At 39.8% G+C, this 23,605-nt stretch overlaps 1 protein-coding gene across 5 annotated transcripts in view; it reads right to left on the minus strand.

Annotated features, from left to right (window-relative positions):
• FBXO38 (F-box protein 38) overlaps positions 1-23,605 on the minus strand; it is a 56,884-nt gene that overhangs the window by 14,819 nt on the left and 18,460 nt on the right. For all 5 annotated transcript variants that reach the window (XM_039239428.1, XM_039239425.1, XM_039239424.1 and 2 more), the window contains 9 exons: positions 21,993-22,130; positions 20,668-20,805; positions 17,954-18,047; positions 16,397-16,527; positions 12,304-12,474; positions 10,491-10,633; positions 8,966-9,176; positions 1,589-1,708; positions 20-199 (listed from right to left, as the gene is read on the minus strand). In XM_039239428.1, coding sequence (XP_039095359.1) covers positions 20-199; positions 1,589-1,708; positions 8,966-9,176; positions 10,491-10,633; positions 12,304-12,474; positions 16,397-16,527; positions 17,954-18,047; positions 20,668-20,805; positions 21,993-22,130 — 1,326 coding nt within the window. The remainder of the gene's footprint in view (positions 1-19; positions 200-1,588; positions 1,709-8,965; positions 9,177-10,490; positions 10,634-12,303; positions 12,475-16,396; positions 16,528-17,953; positions 18,048-20,667; positions 20,806-21,992; positions 22,131-23,605) is intronic.

Consider the following 23,605-nt stretch of genomic DNA (forward strand, 5'->3'; position numbering starts at 1 on the left):
GCAAAACGTTATCTCTCACCTGACAATTCCCTGGACTGCACTGACTCTCCGGACTTTTCTTCGCGCTCAGAGTAACGCCGTGCACCATTCTTAGGAATCCAGACTTCTTGGAGTTCTAGACTGTCTTCCTCGTCATCACTCTCTGAATCATGAACAGTAAATGGGGTTGGTTTTACTACACGTTGAAGACCACTGGGTCCTAAAACAAAAAAGCACAGGCCGAACACTTACTTTTTGCCAAAAAAGGATGTCACTTTAAGTACTGTTTCCAGATCTGGGCACACAGAGATCCTTTGGCTCTATATAGCCTCTCTTACCACTCATATTAATGGAATACACACTTGGATGAGATACGGCAAGCGCCTGAAAGCATTATGAAAACCTTGAGTAGGATCAATATGCCAACCAATAGTACACATTTCTACAGGCATATCAAGACAGAAGATCGTATGGCAGCCCTCTTCAGGATCTTCGCTACTCAAAAAAGTCACATAAATCATCCTAAAAATAATCAAAATGAATCATAAAGATCATTTAAAAAACAGGCCACTCTCTCAATTTTGCCAATGTATGAATGAAGACCAGGGAAATGACGTCGAACCTCAGACACCCACAGGACTGGTGAGAAGTCTCTGCCTTCTCTAACTGAGCAGCAGTCTATCTCACTGGATGCAGCAGGCATGTCCTTGAAAGGCTCGATGCAGGTTACAGTCTGGTTATTTGAGTCTCTGTATTTATGTAAAAAATGTTTTCTCTGTTTGGCAGTACACCTTAAAAACGTCTGGTTCGTATGACCCAACTCCCTCTGAAAAAGGACTTAAGTTCACTCCCCCGATAAAACGGAAGCTCCAAGGACCTTGCCTGGCTTGCTCCTGTCACACTGTACAGTGCCTGGCACAGAGTAATACTCAGTGAGTGTTTGCTGAGTAAGTGACTGCATCTGTAAGACACTTAAAACAAGGACAGTTAGGATATTTTCAATTCAAAGACAAGGTGGCATTCCGACAGGTCAGGAGTGAGAAAGCTTGAGCTCTGATCTCGGTTCTGTCCCCTGATGACCGGCTGAGTGGTCTTTAGCAAATAATTCAAATTCATTCTGAAACACTAGTAGTTTCTCCACCTGTAAAATGCAGGGTTTTATGAGGTGACCTTTAAGGGCCTTATGACTCTACAGCCTGCCATTAGTCAGCCAATGGCAAATGGAGACTAGATCTTGCTCTGTTAACTAAACTAGGTCAACCTCCTCGCTCCTGCTCCTCCCGACCAAAATGAAGGGAGAGAGAGGACTAGCAAAATACTTAATCAGGTCATTTATTTTCTCCATCACCATTTGAGGGCTTTCTTTCTACATGTGGGAACGCCAACATAGAAAGAGTTATTATCAACAGTTACAAAAAATAACAATCCTTAGTAAGACACACAAATGTGCAGCAGGGACATCACTATAGTACAGGCCTCAATAATAAATGGCATATAACACATCATTAGCTATAATATTTTTTAAAAAAAAATCACTCTGTGTTTTCCTTTCTTCGTTAGAGTCATTCCTGAGTTTTCATAACCATGAATGTGGGAGTCGCGTGATTACCTGCTTGTTCCTCGTCAACATCCACAGGGATGACCGCCTGACTGCGAGCTGCTGTCTCCTGTCCGCTCGCGGCCACCACCTCTCCGTCTTCTGGCACCATGTCTTCCATCTCATTCAATGCTTAAACAAAAACAAACCCAAAGTGAAACCAGGAGAGGTCTAAAAAACCCACAACTGCAGGCACATCTGGGGCACCCCAGAGAAACGGACAGCCCTGTGATACTGGCCCGCTCGGGAAGGACGGCCTGCAGCTGTGCTCCACTCTGCAGACGTGAATGAGGAGCACTCAGCTATTCTAGGGGAAACGGAGTCCTGATGGGAAAGGAGCACTAGGCAGAGCAAGTCCGTCACTGGAAGATGATGAGAGCAAGGAGAACGGCACGCGGTGGGCAGAGGAAAAGCGCCGTGTTCATTCCTGAAGGGGCTGCCGGGAATGGCTCTATGAGGCAATTGTGTGCCGGCTTCTGGAAGGCCTTCTCAACATTTTATAAGCAAGGATAGGGTCTGCCAGCTGAAACCAGGATGGACCGGGCAGGCATGCTCAAACTATACGTCTCCTCTCCTACTCTCTGGAGGCTGTGGTACCATTTTTTGGCTAACTTCACTCAAATGTTTGGCATCAAAGAACTTGTGACAGTTATTAATGCCTATCAGTGAATGAGAGTGTGATTTTATTTATACTTTTCCAGAAGATGAGCACAGTGAGCAATTTCAGACCAATAAGCTTCAGTTTATCCTCAAGATAAAATGCTCACTTTTCCAAGAGGACCCTAAAGTAATTCCTGGTTTTGCCAGCTTTTTACAAGATTAAATTCAAATCCCTCGAGTCAGTATTCAAGGCCATCCATCTAGTACCCTCTGACAACCTAAGCCTGTATGCCTGATCTCAGGTGGAGTCGGGATAACAGCAATACCATAATACCATCCTTCACATTACAGCTCTGCCACGGCCCAGAGGGAGGCAGAGACTGTGTCCACCCTGTTCATCACCATATCCTCAATACCTAGGGGTGCTCAACGATGATGGCTGACAAATCAACCAACCATCTGGGTGAAATGAACAAACCAACAAAAGAGAAAACAAGATCCTGTTCCTGAAAGAACAAAAGAATCTACTTAGGTAGACCAAACTCATACAGTTAACAGACAAGGCAAAATAGGATTGACAAAAAGACACCATTCAGCTAGACGCCTCTGGAAGTGAAATCTGAGATTTTATGGGGACAGTGGGATTTGCTTTGGTCTTTAACATACACTAAAACACATATTCCCCCCCCCCCCCGCCACATTCGGTCCCCCATCTCCAATTCCTGCCCAGCTCTAGCCCTCAATTTTCTACATTTCATGTAGTGCCCAAATGAGGGCAGACCTTGCATACAAACCTGTCATAATAAAAGCCAATCAATTTTCTTCTTTCAATCCTTATGAATAATTATGAACAGCAGTTGGTAATCAATATGCCCATACTCTAACCTTACTTATTTCTTAAAGCAATCTCATAAGGACATTACTGTTAGTCTCATGTATGCACAGCTTAGGAATCTGAGGCTTTAAAATGTTAATAATTTGCTAGGATTTGAACTGGGGTGTTTCCTGAACCTACAATATAGGGACAATGAATAAATGGAGAATTTGTAGTCCCTGCTCTCAAAGAGAATGCACACACTCTAACAGAGATGTCAGATATCCAGAATAAGGTCAGAGGAGACTTGCTAAGTGCTCAAACAGTCCAGCTGCAAGGGGAATAGTGACAGAAAAGGAGCAACTAATTTCCTGGTGGGCTGGGAAGTTTTCACTGATACGAAGCGACATGTCCTGTACCCCAGGATGCATGCTACATTTCCCTGAAGAGTAAGTATTCCAGTGATAAAAAAGAAAACGTGTTGGTGTAGAGATGTGGGTGTAAAAGAAAACAAGGTTAAAAAGGTAGCCTGGGCCCCAACTAGTGAAAAGCTTAGAAAGCCTCACTGAAAAGCTTAGTTATTTTCTCCTAGACAGAGGGGAGCCATCAGAGCAGAAGTACATTCCTATGTCTGTGTGATAAGGTTTTCCAAAGCTGCTGAGTGAACTGCCTTTTAGGCATTTAACATCATACCCAAAAGTTACTTGATACTTAATTTTTCATGACATGCACTCATCTGAATATTTATTAAGCATCTACAACAAGGTGTTACTGCTCCTAGGCACAAAGAAACAGTGAAGTGATTATATTCAAGATCTCTATTCTCATGGAGGTTACTCCAACTGGGGAAAGGAAAAACAATTAATAAGCAATAATAAAAAGATCTGATAGTAATATTTAACATAACAAAAGAGAATATACATTGGTGGCTACGTAAGGTGGAAAGGTGGTCAGGAGGTACAAACTTCTGACAAGTCACGAGGATGTGGCTGACGTAGATAGCATGGTGGCTATACCTGATACTGTACTACATGTGTGAAAGTCACTGAGAGAGTAGATCTTAACATTTCTCATCACAAGAAAAAAACACTGTAACTACATATGGTGACAGATAACTACTAGACTTACTGTGGTGATCATTTCACAATATATTTGTATGTATCATTATGTGGTACACCTCAAGTTAATATGTCAATTGTAACTCAATTTTAAAAAGGTGGTAAAGAAAGTTATCTCTGAGATGAACACGTAAGCTAAGACCTAATACCAAGAAGGAGCCAGCCATGCAAAGATGGAGGGAGGGCCATCTTGGGAGGCAGCAGTTAGGCTAACAGGAGGCACAAGCCTGGCTCACAAGGGTGGTGGGTGAGGTGGGGAGCAGCACACGGTGAGGACAGGCCAGATCACGTACGGTTTTATGGCCCAAATCAAGAAACTGAATTTTTTTTCTAAGGCAGTAGGAAACTACTAGAAAGTCTGAAGAGGGAGACATGTCGTCTGGTCTATGTTCTAAAAAGACTGCCGTCACTGCTCTAAGACTTAATTTGAGCTGATCAAGAGAGAAAGCAGGGAGACCAGTTTGAAAGGTATTAAAGCATTTAGGTAAAAAGATGGGGTATAGTGGTGGTCCAATGGGCAAGGAGAACGGAGAACAAACGGGGAGATTTTCAGAAGACAGTAACGAGTCCTTGCTAAAGAGCTTGTCACCAGGAGCAGGGAGGTGGTGATAAAGAAAAGAGAGGACAGGGGAGCCTGGGTGGCTCAGTTGGTTAAGTGACCAACTTTGACTCAGGTCATGATCACACGGTTCGTAGGTTCGAGCCCCGTGTCGGGCTCTGTGCTGACGGCTAGCTCAGAGTCTGGAGCCTGCTTCAGATTCTGTATCTCCCTTTCTCTCTGATCCTACCCTGCTTATACTCTCTCTCTTAGAAATAAATAAAACATTAAAATAGAAGAAAATTTAAAAATAAAACAAAAAGAAAGAAAGGACATGATTCTCAGTTTAGATGTTTTTGTTTCAAACATATTTTATCATCAGGGCAGCACATTTTTTCCAGAATGATTTTTTTTTTTAATTTTTTTAATGTTTTATTTATTTCTAGGAGAGAGAGAGAGACAGCGTGAGCAGGGGAGTGTCAGAGAGAGAGGGAGTCACAGACTGAAACAGGCTCCAGGCTCTGAGCTGGCAGTCAGCACAGAGCCCGACGTGGGGCTTGAACCCACGAACCGCGAGATCATGACCTAAGCGAAAGTCGGACGCTTAACCGACTAAGCCACCCAGGCGCCCCTTTCCAGAATGATTTTAACTTAGAGAAATAAGGAAAGCTCTCTTTTAATCAAATATCAATGTTTACCAAATGTTTTGTTCCAATGAAATGTTATTTCAGTTGTAAAAATATCCTGTTACAAAATATAGTCATAAACCTTAATGGATCTGAGCTATTTTACAGATATATAACTGGTCTCTTCTATATGAAACCTGATAAGAAATTTATAACCTTTATTAAATACTGTAAAAAGGAGAACTCATTGCCTTTTAACAAAATTATTTTATATGCAACCATTTCTAGTATCAGGAATATTATTTAGTGGTTGATAATTATCTGCCCAAAATATAAAACAAAATGCATTTACTGTGCTTTCTTTTTCACAATGTAGCTCATTGTCAGGCTTCAAATACAAGGATTTTCCACAAATCAATGCTTCCCAAACTATGGTCCCAGATCAGTGGCATTAGCATCACTTGGGAACTTGTTAGAAATCAAAGTTACTTGTTAGAAATCAAAGTTATCTGGCCCCACAGACCTATGAGCTTGGACCCTCTGAGGGCTAAGCCCAGCACCCTGTGTTCTGACAAGTCTTCCAAGGGGATTCCGATGCACTCGAGTTTGAGGACCACTGCCAAAAATAAAGGCTGCAGAGCAGTTTCACTTAGATTGATTTAGGTCAATGGGGTGCAGAGGGCAGTGGTGAAGGAAGGGAGCAGGGTGCACAATTTATAAAAGTAGCTAAGTATATGGGATTTATGTGTTAAATCAAAATAGAAACTTAGTAAAATAATACATAGGCAAAACTATGCTTTGTGGTTATAATTACTTCAAAAGAAATTATATTAAAATAATTTGGCAATATGCGTTAGCAATTACAGAAGCATGGTTTTGACACATGGTAATTTTATGTTAGGCAAATTACTAAAACATAAACATCTATTCCTGTTTTAGAGTGTTGTAAAACGCACGTAATGAACTTACATTTTCAATTAATGTAACTAACCCATAAAAAAGCATTCTAAATCTTAAGAATTTTGGAAGTGGAAATATAAGAATGATAATATCCTTATCAGATTATAATGACTGGATAAATCAATCCAGTGCTTTATAAAGTAATAAAATCATATTTTTGAAGCTCTACATCACCTTAATGATAATGTTGACTGAAAAACACCATGATTAATTATAGGAGTTTATAAACAAAGACAATTCACTTATACAAATTAAATGGCTTTTAAAATTCTAAATGCCCTTCTTTTTAACTCTGCTACTTCATGCAAGCTGATGAAGTTAAATACGACAGGGCAATAAGGAGTGGGGGCCTCTGCTTCATTCTGGGTTTGTTCCAAAAACCAAGTAGTCGCTCATGCATAACAACTTTTAAAATTCTAAATTAGGGGAAGTCAACATGTCAATACCACTTTCAAAATAAAGTAATTTTTAGGCTACTGTTAAGTTTGCACGTAGAGTGGAAGCATCAATGTTAGTCATTTCAACAAACAGGAAGTCCTGCTCCCAGTACGGCTATTTAAAACCATTGTTTTTTTTTTTTACTTCTTTATTTGAATTCTTTCCACTCCTTGTTCTGATCAAAAGTCACATAGCTTTTCTCCAGCTCTTATTTCTTAGTTAAAAGAACCAACCTGATTAGTAATGCAACAGCAAATGTAAACAAACATATTGCCAACTCAGAGAGTTGTGTGGAAACAGTGTTTTATGGCCGTCAGCATTTCTCTACGAGTGCTGCCGTCACCTTTGGTGTTCCTAGCCTTCTTGGTTGAAGCTGTTTAATTCTTCAGGCTCAGTGTTTCTGTAGTTCATTCCTTTTGCTTCTTAGCCTTTTATAGCATTTGAAGATAGTGCAGTTGATAATACTATACCTCAAAACGTGCTCTGGATGTAAGTCTCTCATCTCCTAAAATCTTAAGTTTCAAATGTTCGTAGAGTTCCATTGCTCTCCCATAAACCAAATAGGGTTCTCGCACATGTTTTGGTCTAGGCTGCACCAATATGTGATTGCACATTGGAAGGCATTCTCCATTCTGTACTGAAAAGCCTGTGGCCGTAACTTGTGGAGACTATAATCTATCCAGTGCATCCACTCCAACCACAACGGAGTTCCTAGGATTTGGGAAGGTCTACACTGCAGTTGCTGTGAGTTTCTCACAGATGGTCTGTGTCCTCTGAAGTCCAGGCCCTCATGGTGCTAGTGACCAGTGTGATGGTACTCAGGGACAAGAAGGCACAGAGACAATACCCGACCTCACTGTCCCTCCTTCAGTCCTAGCACCTGCTAGCTCTGCACTTTTGTTTTTGTATTTTGGGGAGAGGATGTCAGGGGGCAGATTTAATCCTAAATTTAAAATTCATAAAAGTACTCATGTAGATATAAAAAGCATGAACAAAACTATAAATTACTTCAAGAAGTAGGAAGACTGAAGCTAGAAATAAAGGTTTGGAATTCATTAGCGTATAGCTGGTATCGAAGATGTGAAACCGAATGAGCTCATCTAGAGAAAATGTGTGGAGAGAAACAGGGAGACCAAGGTGGCACAGAGAAGGTGCCGTCAGCGAAGGAAGCTGGGCAGACTTGCCCAGTGGGACACAAGGAAAACCAGGAAGACGGTTTCAGAGACGCCAAGGGGAATTATCCCGGGAAGGTAGAGGCGGACAAGAATGACAAACGCTGCTGAGACGTTAAATAAGATGCACGTGGAGAAATGACCACTAGCTTTCTTAACAGAGCCACCGGTGACTTTACCAAGAGGCGAAATGGAGAGTTCTGCAGAAAGCACGTGCGGTGAGGACGTGAAGACGATGCCTACAGAGGACTCTTCGGTCGGGGTCCCTATTCTTGGAGCAACCCCGAAGGAAAGCACGCTTGACACACTGTGCTTTCATGATGAACGCAGCTAGGAACCTCAGGGCACCCCATTTCTCATTAATTACTGCATCCAAGAAAATGAGTGAAGGGACAACGCTACCAAGATGGCTCGAAGAGATTCTTTTTCCAGCTCTTGAGGGTCAACCGGGAAACTGGAAAACGTGGTAAGAACACAACTTCCCTCCATCCTCACTCACCAACAGAGGGGCAGATGAACCTTAAGAACACATGGGTTGGATACAGCAGGCGTTTAGTCAGTACTGAACCGCACGGCTAATTACGTAAATGACCCCAACAGCTCTTTATTAGCTCAGGTACCTCATCTGTCGGGTGGCTGTTATGACTAAATGATGAAAGCCAAGTGATAAGTGCCCAACACAATATCTAGTACATGACTGGTATTCATTCTTGTCAGTTCTTGGAACATCCAAAAATAGTCTCCACAATGAAATTCAACTTAACTACCTATTGGGCAGGGAGCTGGAATGGATGCTCCTTTGCCCAAATCCTGAAAGTTAAAATTCAGTTAAGCCGGACCCCCTAAGGCTCACTGTCCCCAAATTCTACAGCATCGACGCATCCTTCCCATTCCGTAAGCACCCGTACAGATTCTACGGACAAGAGGCATCTCAGCTTTGAAACGAACAAGCAGACAGGCACATTTCATCCACCACCCACCCCATCTGCCTTGTCAACCAGGTCCCCACAATGTGTAAAGCAACACACTGAAATAGGGGAAGAAGGGAACAGAACAGGGTCAGAGAAATACAATCCAAAGTAAAAATCATTTCTGTTGGGAGCTCACAAAAGGTCTGGGTTACCGTCGGCTGCAAACTGCTGCTCTCCTGGCTGCAGGTCTGGCCGGAAGTCGTTCTCCTCATCGGAGTCATCTGGGTGATGGTGATTGTTATCGTGGATGTTGGCATTGTTCTGGGCGTTATTGTCATTGTCATTGTTGGAGTTCTGGTTGCTAACAAGGGCCGAGGAAACCCCAATTCCTGTGCCTGCACTCAGACCAACTCGAGCACAGCCCTAAGGCGAGACAAAACCACATGCCTGTTTATTGAGGTTAGTATAGAACATTCGTTTTTAATATTCCTTCATCTCTATGTAAGAATTATTTACATAGCACTACTTTCACATATGGGTAAAGGACCTCATTAAAGGCAAGCAAGACAAAGTGTTATCGGTCTGGTTTATAGGTGATGGAATGCACAACGGAAAGAGGTCTGTCCGTGTAAAAGACCAGTAAGTGCTATAGCTGGGACCTAACTCCCCACATTCTAACCTCAAATCCTGAGCCTTCCCCACTGTATTGTACTGCTTCAACAGTGGAAATGTAACCATTAAGAACTGAGGAGAGGTGCGCCTGGGTGGCTCAATCGGTTAAGCATCTGACTTCAGCTCAGCTCACAATCTCACAGATTGTGGGTTTGAGCCTATCAGGCTCTGTGCTGACAGCTTAGAGCCTGGAGCCCACTTCAGTCTCCCTCTCTCTCTGCTCCTCCCCAGCTCACACTCTGTCTTTTTCTCTCTCTCTGAAATAAATAAACATTAAAAAAAATTTAAGAACTGAGGAAAAAAAAGCTGAGGAGAGAGAAGATAATTAGTTGAAGCATCAAGTTTTTATTACAGTGAAAATGACAAGTGTTATTTCTTAAGCAGTTTAAAAATAACATTCTGTACAACTAGATACTCTCAGATTTTCCAGGATATCCAACTGCACAGAAAAGAGAATAGCAAAGTAAAACATTTCCAAAATAAATCGCTAATGCTTATTTATATCTGAGGTTCCTTTTTTTTTACATTTATTTTGAGAGAGAGCATGAGTACGAGCAAGTGAGAGGCAAAGAGAGAAAAAGAGAGAATCTCAAGCAGGTTCTGCACCATCAACACAGAGCCTGACACCACTGGACGTCAGGGGGAGGCTCGATCTCACAAACCATAAGACCTTGACCTGGGACCAAAATCAAGAGTCAGACGCCTAACCTACTTGAGCCACCCAGGCACCCAATCTATTTGAGGTTCTTAAGTAGACGTTTATTCTCCCAACTAATTACTCTGAATAATACATTTTGTCTTGGCTCAAATATCCCCCTTCCTCTTACTTTACCTTCAGTTTATAGAACTGACGGAGACAGCATTCCACTCACTTATTCCTTCCCTTTCTCTGGAGACCCTTAGCAGAACAAGGGGCCATGTAGCAGTATACGCTCACTGAGGCTAGCAGTTAAAAGTCTAATTATGATGTAAAGGCATATTATTAGGAAAAAAAATCACTTAGGTTTTGGTTTTTTCCTTGAGTATTAAAACACATAAACAAAAATTCCCACAAATGTGACTTACTTTGGGTGGTTCACGAAACATCTGGTCTAGAGAAATAAACTCAAGGCTGGGCAACAATTCAATAAACTGGCCAAAGGAGTCCAGCTTCAAAGCATGGCACCGCACTAAGTTGATATCAACCAATCGAGTCCATCTTGAGTGGTCTGTTGGTGAAACGACATGGCCCGAGAACTTAACTAACATTTTCTCTATTACCGATGAATTTTGTTATAGGTCACAAAGACTTCCCAATCCTTTTTTCTTTTTTTCTCTTTAATAACTTTGGTCTTCTCTCATGATCTCAAAAACTTGTTGACTAACCTATGAGGTTTCCTTACCTAATTTCATTGTGAGAACTACATGGCTTGGGAACCATTAACTCGAACCAAGTCAGCCTGGATTTAAAATGTGATCCATTCAACAACCTATAGGTCTATTCAACAACAGGACACTAGTTAACAAGATGTTGGTGCATTCATTTCATTCAACATTATGCAGCTTTTTAAAAGAACGAAGGAGAATTGAGTATTGCTATGGAAAGCTCTCTCGAATCCTTAGTGTGAAAAACAAGCTACAGGAGAGGATACACATAAGGTCCCTTTGTATATATATTAATCATTTTGAAATGCAATACATGTATAGGCTGCAATATGCACAAAATAATCCATCCAGAAGAATATATAAGAAATCGTTGATGGCGGTTACCTTTGAGAAGAGGAGACTTTTCATTTTGTACCTTTCTGTACTGTTTGGTATTGTTTACCAAGTGCATGTATTGCTTTTAGTTAAGTGTTAACAGGAGTTCTGAGTGATGGGATTATAGGCCATTTTTTGTTTTCTTCTTTATACTCTTCTGTATTTAAGAAAACAAACAAACCAAAAATCCAATAAATGTTATTTTTAAAAAGTGATCTACGCCTGCTACAACCTAGTATTTGAATTTCCCAATAGCTTTTTGGTGCAGCTAGGCCAGGGACAGGATTTCACTTCCAGGAGGGGAGACGTGGCCATTCTAACAAGTAATCTCAGTAGATGCCCCAGAGCCTGAAGACGACTGGCTGGAGATGGACTGTGCATGGAGCCACAGCACCCCTGCGAGAGTGCAGACATTGGGGGGGGGGGGGGGCGGGGGGAGAAGGCTGCTCTGCAGGTGGCAGTGAGGTGGCTTGGTCTGGCGAAGACGCTGTCACAATGACAATTCTCTGGCTCTGAATTCATGTAAAACTTTGTGAATTTACGTATTTGAAGGGCCTTCAAGAAACAAGTAGTACTACTCAGGAGGGAAAATGAGCCCCCCACATAAGTAAACATATCAAGTACAACAGTCACACTCCTACACATAAAGGATCAGGTGGGGAGGGGAAAGCTGAAATAGCCTAGGATTTTAAGGCAACTGAATTTCACTACAAGTTAATGTTAAATATGTCACCTAAGTAAAGTTTTTTGGTGTTTTTTTAAATACATACCCACTTTGTCCTTTTAGATGATGTGCCATTTGAAGGTAATTCAAAGAAAAAAAATATAATATCCCAGGCAACAAATCCTAACATTAATTTTATGTTCCTGGCTCAAAGAAATATATATAAAAATCAGGGAAGTTGAATCTATAACCTAAACAATGCCAGTTTCTAGGCAGAGAATTTCAAGAGTTCGAAGAAGCACTGATAGAATTCCAACTTCATTATCAAAGGTTCCCAGAACTTGTATGAATGATCCATATAAAACATCTACATGTTTACAAACATGTTTACAATTCATAACCACACACAGAAAACAAAAACATATATTTTCGATACCAGTCAGACATAGCCTGAGTTAGTTAAGCCTGCAGTACCTGAGATCCAATTGTACGGGTTATGTAGATGGGGGCAGTTATAAATTGCCAGGTATTTGATACAGGAAAAAACTTCATTGACTGCCTTCATCCCTATATCGGTGATGATACCAGGATTTTCTACCACATCAGCCAAACCATACTTTACCAGATCTGCATTCGCCATTCTACCTAGAAAGAGAAATTAAAAAAAAAAAAGGCGAGAAATTCTTAAATGTCATAGATTTAACATCCAGTATATTACTCTCTATGATCGTTCTGTGTCATCTATCCATCATCAAGTTCAGGTTTGAGTACAATTTTAGGTTAGGTATTCTGTGCAAATACCATTTATGTTGCAAAATAAAAACTTATATTAAAAGTCAAGGTATAGCTAGTAGAAACAAATTATTTTCAATTGTTTAGAAAAGGAAAAAAAAGCAAAAATTCTGAAAGTAAAACAATGTATTTTATTAGTTCACACTTACTGGAAAGTAAAACAGTATGTTATATTAGTTCACACTTACTGGAAAGTTTTAGTTTTATCTTTTGAAAAGAAGTATAAGATCTTTAATATGTAATCTCTTTCACAGTATCAAGATCATGTTTTTGGAGTCGGGTGTGGCCACATGTAAAGAGTAAACCGGGAATTCAGACTCATTCTTAGTCCCTGTGGCACTGGTTAGCAAAGATGTGCCCACCCCCAGAAAGTGCACTTCTATCTCAAATGCACCCACTCCCTCTACCACTGGGCTTCGGCGTCTCCTGTTGTAGGCACAGAATGAGGGTGAGGGGAGGTGGGGATTAGTAAAGGATGATCCTCCTTCTGGACTATGGCATTGGAAATCACATCTCATTATCTGCCTTTTGCCCTCATTTCCCCGGGCTGCCTGCCCCCACTCTCTAGGATGGTCCACTTGACTATAAGCAATTTGAAGGTAAAAGGGAGTGTGACTAGTTGACAGTTCCACTTTCTCTGGCCAGCACAGTGCTGGGATGCAGGCACTCCCATAAATGTCTCTCACAGTCCTGACTACCATCTGACACAAAACACGTGAAGCTGCCCGCACATACAGCTCGGAACACATTTACAGCAACTATTTACTCCAAGCTCTTCCAATTTTACCCTCCACACAGGTCATGGCCTCTCTCCTATAGTCCGTTTTTGGTATTTACTGGCATTTCCGACAGAGTTTACCTTAATCCATCCTTTACAATTTGGTTCAGCAATTTTCTTCAGCCTGCTTATAAAAAAACTTTCTTGTCCTTTGGACTTAAAACTGATCTCTCTAATGGCTGGGTAAATCTTGAACTGGCTCTGTTCCCTGTCTGCATAAATGCTGCAACCTAACTTAATAAATCCATCTAACATTCCCTCCTTTGAGGTCACCACCTTCTTCTAGCTCTTGGGGTTTCCTGATTACCATACTCGCCTCAAGAACCCTGATGACATCACCTAGAACTTGGCTCCTTTTTCTTTAGCCCACAGGTCAGCTAAAAGTAAAAGCTACCATCCACTAAATGCTTTCTAAGTGTGAGAGACTGTCATGATAAAACCGACTTTATTACTGACTCCTCCAAACCATCCAAGGAAAGAGTGGGAAGTGGTCTTATCTCCACTTAACAAATGGGAAAACACGGACTTAGGAAGTAACATGCCCAAGGTCCCAGCAGTTAGAAAAGGCAGGTCTCAAAATTCCATCTCTCCCCCTCTCTCCAAAGCCCCAGCACCAAAAACTACTCTACACTGCTCTGGTTTTTAATGAGTTTTACATCCCTATCACCTTCAAATAGAACTCTGATAGCATAAATCTATGTAAACAAAAACTCCTCTCTAAGCATTCATCTTTGGGTGACTTTTCTTATATTCCTAACACACAGCATCTGCTTTTCGGCACATCCATACCCCTAACCTGGCACTGTCATTTTTACCATCAATGTATGGGGCACAAAGGTGCTGTTGCTATTCATATTTTGCCAAGTCTTTGCAACAAAACCATGATACCGATTTTACTAGAGGTGATGCCACCCCCACCTTCTGGAGAGATGCTTCGAAATCTGAATCAAAGGGCAGAGTGAGATGAAGTGATGAAGTACGAGCAGTGACCTCTCCTTCCCCCTACAGTGTGTCAGAGGCTCCTGGCAGCAGCGTGAGACAGAATCCTAGGCTGTCTCCAGAGGAATGGAGGCAAGGCTGTACATGCAGAAATGGGTGAACTGCAGCGAAGATGAAGATAAGAACTGCTTAAGAAAAGGTCAAGATGAGACTTCTATGAGAGACTATGAAATAGGTTATGCTGCAAAGCATAATAGTAGTCAAAAGGTAAAGTGTTTTTCTACTGAATGTGTGTTAAGGGGAAAGAGACACCTAGAGGGAAATAGCTGGTTATAAAGAAAACTCTTGGGGGCACCTGGGTGGCTCAGTCGGTTAAATTCTCATGGTTTATTGAGTTCGAGCCCCACACTGGGCTCTGTGGTGACAGCATGGAGTCGCTGGGATTCTCTTTCCCTCTCCCTCTGCCCCTCCCCTGCTTGTTCTGTTTCTCTCAAAATAAATAAATTTAAAAAAAAATAAAGACAACTTATAAAGACTACGTTTCAGTGGACCTAAACGTGACCATCTTAAAGACAGAAAATATGTCAAGTTTTGAGCTTTGGAGAAGAGGAATAAATAAAATTATAGAAAGAACACGAAGGGGCGCCTGGGTGGCTTAGTCGGTTAAGCGTCCGACTTTCACTTAGGTCATGATCTCGCGGTTCGTGGGTTCAAGCCCCGCGTCGGGCTCTGTGCTGACTGCCAGCTCAGAGCCTGGAGCCTGTTTCAGCCTGTGACTCCCTCTCTCTCTGACCCTCCCCTGCTCACGCTGTCTCTCTCTCTCCTAAAAAAAAAAAAAAAAATAAAAAAAAATAAAAAAAAAAAAAAAAAAAAAGAACACGAACTACCAAGCTGAAAATTTTGTTGGGTCAGACATAAGATATTGTAGAAACAACACACAGAATGGAACCAACCTCATTCAAAACTGGAAAAGTTTAAGATCAAATACATTCATTTTATATGAAATGACCACACTAGTTTAACATTTTAAAGCTGTGTTGGTGAAAACCGATCTTTTTCAAAGTTATCTACGTGAAAAAAGGATTCCTGTGTTAAACTGGCAAGAAGATAGGGATTTGCTTTCCCAATACTCCATATGCAATAATGAGCACCATCACAATGAAAAAGTAAATAAAACAGTACTGTGACATCTGTTAAAGATGAAAAAGGACAACAGTCATGTTGTCTGACCTAGACTGTCCTGACTAGAGGAACTGAGCCTACTTATGGGTTCTTCTACAATGCAAATTAGAGCCTAAGAAAAAATGCCGTCTAGTATGATAGTGAGTATAAAAAAAGACTTGTTATAAATTACACGGGGAAGAAACAAATTCTTGCAAAAATCAAAACATGCTGGTGGTAGAAATGCTCTTGCATGTCTGATTAATGTCATGTGGGAAAAAAGCTTGAATAATGAATTGACATGCATTCAAACCCAAAAGAATGAGTTCCCAGTTGTAAATACATTCCAGAAAATGCTGTGAACAAGCCTTCCAACAGCAATCATCATCAAATGAATACTGACCATTATGTGCTCACACTATCTGGGAAATCCAGAACCCCCAGCGGGCTTATTATGGAAATGAAGAGCATGGACAGGGAATGGACCCTCATCTGAGAGGACCATCAAAAGCTTCAAGAAGTGTGGCAGATCAAATTCAACAAATGGAACCAAGGATGACATTCTGTGAAAAAAATGAAGCAGAATGGGAAAGAAACTTGGGCAGTAAAATGGAGACAATATCAAATGTAGGTAAGGAGGTTTCTTTTTTTTTTTTTTTGGCATACTGTTAATCATATACTTTCCATTAATATGCTAAATCAGAAGCAAAATGGAAAAAAAAAAGCACTGACACGTCAAGTTTAAATTATAACTTTCTTTTTCAAGAAGAGAGAGCACCTAAGATTTTAAGCTGTCTAATCTTCAAGAAAATATGGCACATTTCAGTTCAGGTTTCAGTCTGTCAAGTAAGTTCTCTACAGCAATTCTAGAGAAGAAAACAGTTGATTAAGTCTTACTCTGCAGCAAAAACTCATCTACATATCCCAGATGCAGTGTTTCAAACTGGGGGAACTCCAACTCTGCCATCTTTAGGGCAGAAAAGACGCCATCTTTGGTGAGGGAAGGCTGGATCCGAACTTCATGTAACCTATGAACAAAGAGATAAATATCAGAGTAAAACAAAAACCATCAGAATCAAAGGTTCTTCCTCACATAAGCCTCTGAAAGAAGTTCTTCTTACTGAAGTGTCAAGCACAAGCAACTTCCCCCTCCTCTATGAAAAAACATTAGAGGTATTTTATTCTTTCTTAAGTTTTTTAAATTTAGAGAGAGAGAGAGAGGGAAGGAGGGAAGGAGAGAAAGACAGAAAAAGAGAAATACAAGCAGGCTCTGCACTGTCAGCAAGGAGCCTGACGCAGGGCTTATCTCACGAACCATGAGATCATGACCTGAGCTGAAATCAAGAGCCGAATGCTTAACCAACTGAGCCGCCAGGCACTCTGAGATGTTTCCTTTAAAGAAGCATTTTACAAAGTGTGGGTATATCTTAGGTGGTACACTGAAGTTACATTAATTAACAATGAATTACACAGTAAGAAATCTTATAATCTTTCAAGGTGCTTCATTTTTTTTTTAATTTTTTTAAATGTTTGAGAAATGTTTGTTTGTTTTCGGTGCATGCGTGCGAGCACCAGTCCGGGAAGGACAGAGAGAAAGGAGACACAGAATCTGAAGCAGGCTCCAGACTCTGAGTCGTCAGCACAGAGTCTGACATGGGGCTCAAACCCACAAACTGTGAGATCATGACCTGAGCCAAAGTCAGATGCTTAACCGACTGAGCCACCCAGGCACCCCTCAGGGTGCTTTCTTAACCCTGATAAGTCAAGGTCAGAATCTGCGTCTGGTGTTATTTCTTTAACATCTTTTTTATGCTAGCTGTTAAAAGTACCATTTTAACAAAGATTATAGTTTTATACTGGGTAACAAAACTTACTTAAATGTAGAAACCGTTTTATCTACATTCTTAATATTTTATTGATGGTGAGCAAGAGTTTTGTTTTTGAATAAATTTTAAAAAAACAGTTCTCAATTTAAATAAAATATAAAAGTAGAGGTACACTTCTGATCTGTAGGCAACAATTAAATGTGGCATAAACTGATGCAAAGATATGTTAAAAATATAAAGGTGTTACAAGTTCACGACTCTTAAAAAGCTGATTTAAATACTGAATAGCAAATACTGTCACCAAATAACTGAAATAATTCCACAATCATATAGGTTGACCTACAACAGTTCTCAAGAGAGCTTCTGAAGCTAGTGCATCAATGCTGACTGCTTTTCTCAGATGAGACCACACCCCTTCAGAGCTTGCTGGATCTAGAGTGCAGCTCAAATGGTCATCAGTTAGAAAATAAGACTCCCACTTAGTGACACCCTGATGCTATGTAAACAGCTCCTTCGTATTTTAAATCTGGACAAGGCATGATCAAACTTCATACGCATTTCCCCAATTTTTAGAAAACGGAAAAAAACGTAATTCTAATACAAAAGACAATGTGAAGAGGAAACATACCTACGAGCAGCAGTGATGATGAGGTAACCAAGATCTACTTCAAGTGCATTTTTGCAAGCTCCCAAAACAATAGTGTGCAAATTTCTAAAACCACCTAGTTAAGAGAGAAAAGGAACAAAAACAGTTAAGTATTTTCTTTGACCACACCACTTTTGGTAAAGTATTTACACACGCTTTGATGGTAACTATTTGTAAAAGTAAATCTATGCTTGTTTTTCCATTCAAATTAGGATCTCAATATGAATTTGACTGTCATTTTCTAGAAAGAAATGAAAATAGATAGATACTGCCCTTCTGAAAAGACAATCTGAGAGCATCAAAAAGTTACTCCAAATTATTGAGACTTTTAAGAAAGGATTTTCAGAAAACTAGAAGCTCATAAGGAAACTTTTAAAGAAGGGATCCTGACATTTTCTAGCCAAAGTTTGAATCTCCAATATATCACATGGAATAAAACCAGCACATCCTTAATGTCAACTGGGGTTTTTCCCCTTTATGACTATAAAGCAAAAAAAAAAAAAAAACAAACAAAAAAACCCACACAAATTCTTAATGTATATAGCTCAATGAATTTTCTCAAGATTCACTTTAAACTTCTGAGTTAAAATCACACAGTATGTACTTTTGTATCTAGTTTCTTTTAGTAAACATTTTGTATATGAGATTCATCCAGAGTGTTGCATACAGCTGTAGTTTATTCTTGCCTGCATGAAGATGTCACATTTAATCACGCATGCTGTTGCTGACAGGCACCTGGGGTGTTCCATTTGGAGGCTATTATGAACAGTGCTACTGTGAACAGTTTTGGGCCTGTCTCCTGAGGAACATATGTATGCATTTCGGTTGGATCTGACACCAGGAACGTGACTGTTGATACACATATAGTTAACTTTGATAGATATTATCAAGCAATTTTTCAAGTGATTATACCAGTTTATGTTCGCCAGCATCGTGTGGAGCACTACTGTCTGTTTTGTATCAGTCATGCTTAGGCACAGTCATTTCAGTGCTTGTGTATCACACCGTGGTTTTATTTTTTGCATTGCACTAATGGTTAATGACACTTATTATTTTTTTTCCTGTTTATTGCCCATTTGGTTATCCCCTTTTGTGGAATTTTCCTATTCAAGTTGTATACCCATTTTTCCTGTTAGGTTGTCTGCCTTTTTCTCATAAATTTTAAGAGAACTTTATATATTTTACATACAAGTCCTTTATCTGGTATCTGTATTGCCAATAGATTCTCTTACTGGGTAGCCTGGCTTTACACTCTCTTAATCATGCCTTTTGATGAATGGAAAAATCTTAATGTTAATACAGTAGTTTATCAATTCATGGTTAAGTGCTTTTTGGTATCCTGTTTAATAATAGATCTTTGTCTACCCAAGGTCAAAAAGACATTCTCCTAGGTTTTCTTTCACAAACTTTTTCTTTCACATTTAGATCTAGGATTCATCTAGAATTAACTTTTGTGTGAGGTATGCTGACTCCAGTAAAATATAAGGTAGAGTCATTCTTAAATGCTCATTAGCAGAGAAAAGTCGTTTCTCTTTTAGGACGTTTATACATACTCTCAGCTTTTGGCATCTCCCTCCAGGTCTTCTAATAAATGGTTTCATTGTGGTCCTCTTACCCCTTCTCTGACTTTTTCCTGTTAGCTACAGCCATGCAGTAAAAATACTGCTGTTGATCTTGAGGGAGCCTGCTCCATCCCCTTCAAACAAGGTAATGAAGTGTATTTAGGCGAGACTAGACTGACAAAATGCCTAAAAATGTTGTGCTTACTCATATTTTAACAGTATTAAGAATGTCAATTTGTTACCAATGGTACTTAATAATTTTCCATTTGTATTTTGAATATACAAAGTTAGATTTTTAGTTCTCAAGTATTAATTACCTAACTAGCTAAATTTCTTGCTATTTTTGTTGCACTGAGATGTTTAATATAGAGCACATTCTGTCACATATCATTATTTCAAATATCATTAAGGGACCTACAGAGTAAAATAAATTTTTCTTTTAAAAGCCATCATCTGATGGACGGATCGAATATCCAAGTGATAAACATGAAAGCCTTTCATTTACTTTTTTAAAGTTTATCTATTTTGAGAGAAAGAGGGAGGGAGGGATAGAGAGAGGGAGACTGAGAATCCCAAGCAGGCTCTGTGCTGCCAGTACAGAGCTCAACATGGGGCTCAATCCCACAAACCAGGAGATCATGACCTGAGCTGAAATCCAGAGTCAGACGCCCAAGTGACTGAACACCCAGGAGCCCCAACGTGAATGAAAGCATTTTATATACCATCAAGTAACAGACAAATGCCAGACACTATCATTACTAATGCCTGAGTCCTTTTGCAGACCTAAGGTGTCCAAGTCAGAAAACGTCTCTTATCACCAATGGACACTAGAAATTCCTGTAAATACCTCTCAAAAAAGTTCCAAATACAACAACTGTATGATTAACTAATGAGCATTAACAAGCCAGAAAACATGCCTTACCACTGTACTGTTTATTTTGAGAAAGTTGAACACTGCACAGAAAAAATGACTGCTGTCCATGCTCACGGTTGGTCTCCATCACACAGCAGACAGAGAGGGCAATTACTAACAAGCACTGTCTTTTAAAATGACTCACAAGAGAAATTATAAAAGCATAATATTTTTTTAAATGAATTTTAAAAAGTATTCAGTAACTAAAGTAAAATGAATACCTGATCTCCAGCTGTCTTCAACTACGTGCTGGATAAGACCTCCAAGGAAAGGAACTCGAACCATTTCCAAATGTTCCAAGTTTCGGGCAGAGGCTAAGCCTGTTACTAAGGGGACATACTTCAAGGAGTTTGTAGGTCCTGGGGGGGGAAAAAGACTTCAATGGAATGGTATAAATTGCCTTAAAGATGAATTTTCAAACCAGCAGCTGAATTAACTTATGAATTCAGTGTGAAACTGACAGCCCAGTAGTTGACTCTCTGTAATTTATACTTCTTAAAAGTGAAAGTACATATTAGCCTGTTAACCATATACTTATTCGGCATAAGGATTTTTCAGTAATACTGGAGAGACACTTCGTGTTTTTTTGTAAATCGCCTGAATGAAGTCTCATTAGTTTTGAACTCAAAATAACTAAGGGGAGGAAGCCAAGTTGAAACTTTGATCCTTCACTCAAGTAAATAGCTATTTCATAAATATTTCTCTAGGTGACCCAGCACTGTATTAGACGTTATGGAAGATCACAAGATATAGTCCTATCTACCAAAGAGCTTACAAATGACATGGAGATAAAACCAACATGACTAATTATAAGAATAAAAAGGTTATCAACTACAAAACAGGATCTGTTGTACTACATAAAAAAGGAAAAATAAGAAGAAAAGGCAGGTATATGGGAAAAGGCAGAGCTTGAAGGACATATGCAGGAGGAAGTGTATACCTCAGGACAAGGAAAAAATAACACAGTGTAAAGAAAGACACGGAGGCAAAGGCTGGTATGGTTGCATAGGGGACAGTGAATAGGCAGGCCTGAAAATAAAAGAAGGCACATCTTGTTAAAAAGAGTCAAAAATAAAGATATCAAGAGGGGCCTCGGTTAGAAGTTAAAGCAAATAGTTCCCACTGAATAATCTAGGGCAACAGAGACACTGAAGGTTTCTGAACAGAAAAGCAGCACCAGAAAAGCAGTCCTTTTTGCTTTACAGGAGATTAAATCACACTACTATTTACATGCAGGATAGTTAGGAGACCAGAGACAAATCAGATAGAGATCTACTGAAACAATTCTACAGAAAGTAACAAGAGCCTATAAAAAATATGTAAAGATACTGTGATCCCTTTATTTCCCCCCTAAGGGTAAAAACACAAATGCCTACTGACTTTAAAGCAAAAAGTAAATTTATTTTCACAAGGTGAATAAATTACAAAACATCAACAGTAACAGCATAATATAATTCTATTTACAAACGTAGCTATGGGGTTTGCTTTAGGAGATTTCTAGAAGAGCATATGTATAATCAATTCTGCCACAGCCATATACTGTTACCTGCACAGTTTCTCATGACGAAAGTTCGTAAACTGATGCAAAGAAAGTCTTTGAATGGCTGTGGTTTGGTGAGTCTTACCCACTTCATATAAAGGTGCCTTAGCATTGGGATACAAGGAATTTCAGGAACATTCACCCCTAAAAACATATACAAAAAAGAAAATAAATCACTAAAAAACTCTTGTATTCTGTCTGTGTAAAAGTTTAAGAGTCTACTTTTCAAGTTGACAATTTATCCTTCATGGTAGTTTTTAACAAAACAAACTACATAATTAAAGTCTATCAAGTTTGGCTTATTTAAAACAGGCTTGTAAAGAACAAGGTAAGCAAACCATAAACACTCTAGTTATTTTTTTAGAAAAGGCTTGTAATGTGTGCTAGAAGCCAGTCAGTATGACTCTGAGAAAGTGAGAAACCCCGTCAGTCATTTGCTTTAACATTTCAAACTGATAAAGGCATTTTATCCTTCTGATCCGTAAGTGGCTTAACACCAGGAATCATACCCGCAGAGGACCCTGTCTGAAAGAAAGAGAGGTGAAGTGGAAGGAAAAGCTGAGACACATGAAAGAAAACAGGTAACTTGTAAGTTCTAAATGGAAGGAAGCAGATCAAGGAAACTACCCAACAGTTAAACCCTACAGGCTCATGAAAAGCTAAGGAAGTGACACAAGTCTTTGAGAGAAATCCAAGGACACAGTGTAGTGGCATTTAACAAGCAGTAGCTGGCAAAATCAGTTTAATATGACTTTAAACTCACATTGGTAGAAGCCCTGCTGGAGAAGGCAGAATCGAGAGTACCTGAATGGTTGGTTCTGCAAAGGCTAAATTCTGCAGAATGCTCCTACCGTAAGGATCATTTCTTTACCTGCCCTCCACCCCCCCCCCCCAAAGCTCAAAGAAGTTACCTTGATCCTGGAACTATGCATATACACTGTATGGCAGGAGATGGGAAGTAAAATAGGAAATGAGACCCAAAGAAAGAAAGGCAGAGGAAATGAAGTACAGACTGAGAATCAAGATGCACAATTTACAAAGGTACATTTAGCATCTACCATGACGGTGGCAATTCTAACTAGGAATCTCAACGTAGCAAGGGTGAGACAGATTCAGACAACACAGCGATATCCCAATGCACATTTTGCCTCAAATCCACTCTATAAACAAAGGGCAGTTATCGGTCCTCCCTGCATGTGCATTAATATACTATACACATCTGTGTCACTATCACAGTGTTAAACTGCTGAATTAATCAGATGAATTAATGCATGTCAACAAAACTTACCAACTACTTCTATCTGCAATGAACAATGACAGGAGTCGTGGAAAATACAAAGATACAAAAACAGTTTCTGACTCTACAGAGCTTACACTATAAAGCGCAGATACTACAGAATCCCTGTATCTAAAAACCCAATCCCAAACTAGAATGTCCACGTGCCTAATCAGAAGCACTCCTTGATCCTGTAAATAAAAGGCTGCTAGAGAACATTCCTCTTACACCATAATTGTGCACATAAGTCCTATTTAAGACCTACTTCTGTTAAAAAAATAATAATAAATTTTAATTTTTATGTTTTATTTATTTCTGAGAGAGAGAGAGAGAGAGAGAGAGA

The sequence above is a fragment of the Hyaena hyaena genome, unplaced genomic scaffold (genome assembly GCF_003009895.1).
Source record: "Hyaena hyaena isolate Hyena2069 unplaced genomic scaffold, ASM300989v1 scaffold_157, whole genome shotgun sequence".
Lineage (NCBI taxonomy): Eukaryota > Metazoa > Chordata > Mammalia > Carnivora > Hyaenidae > Hyaena > Hyaena hyaena.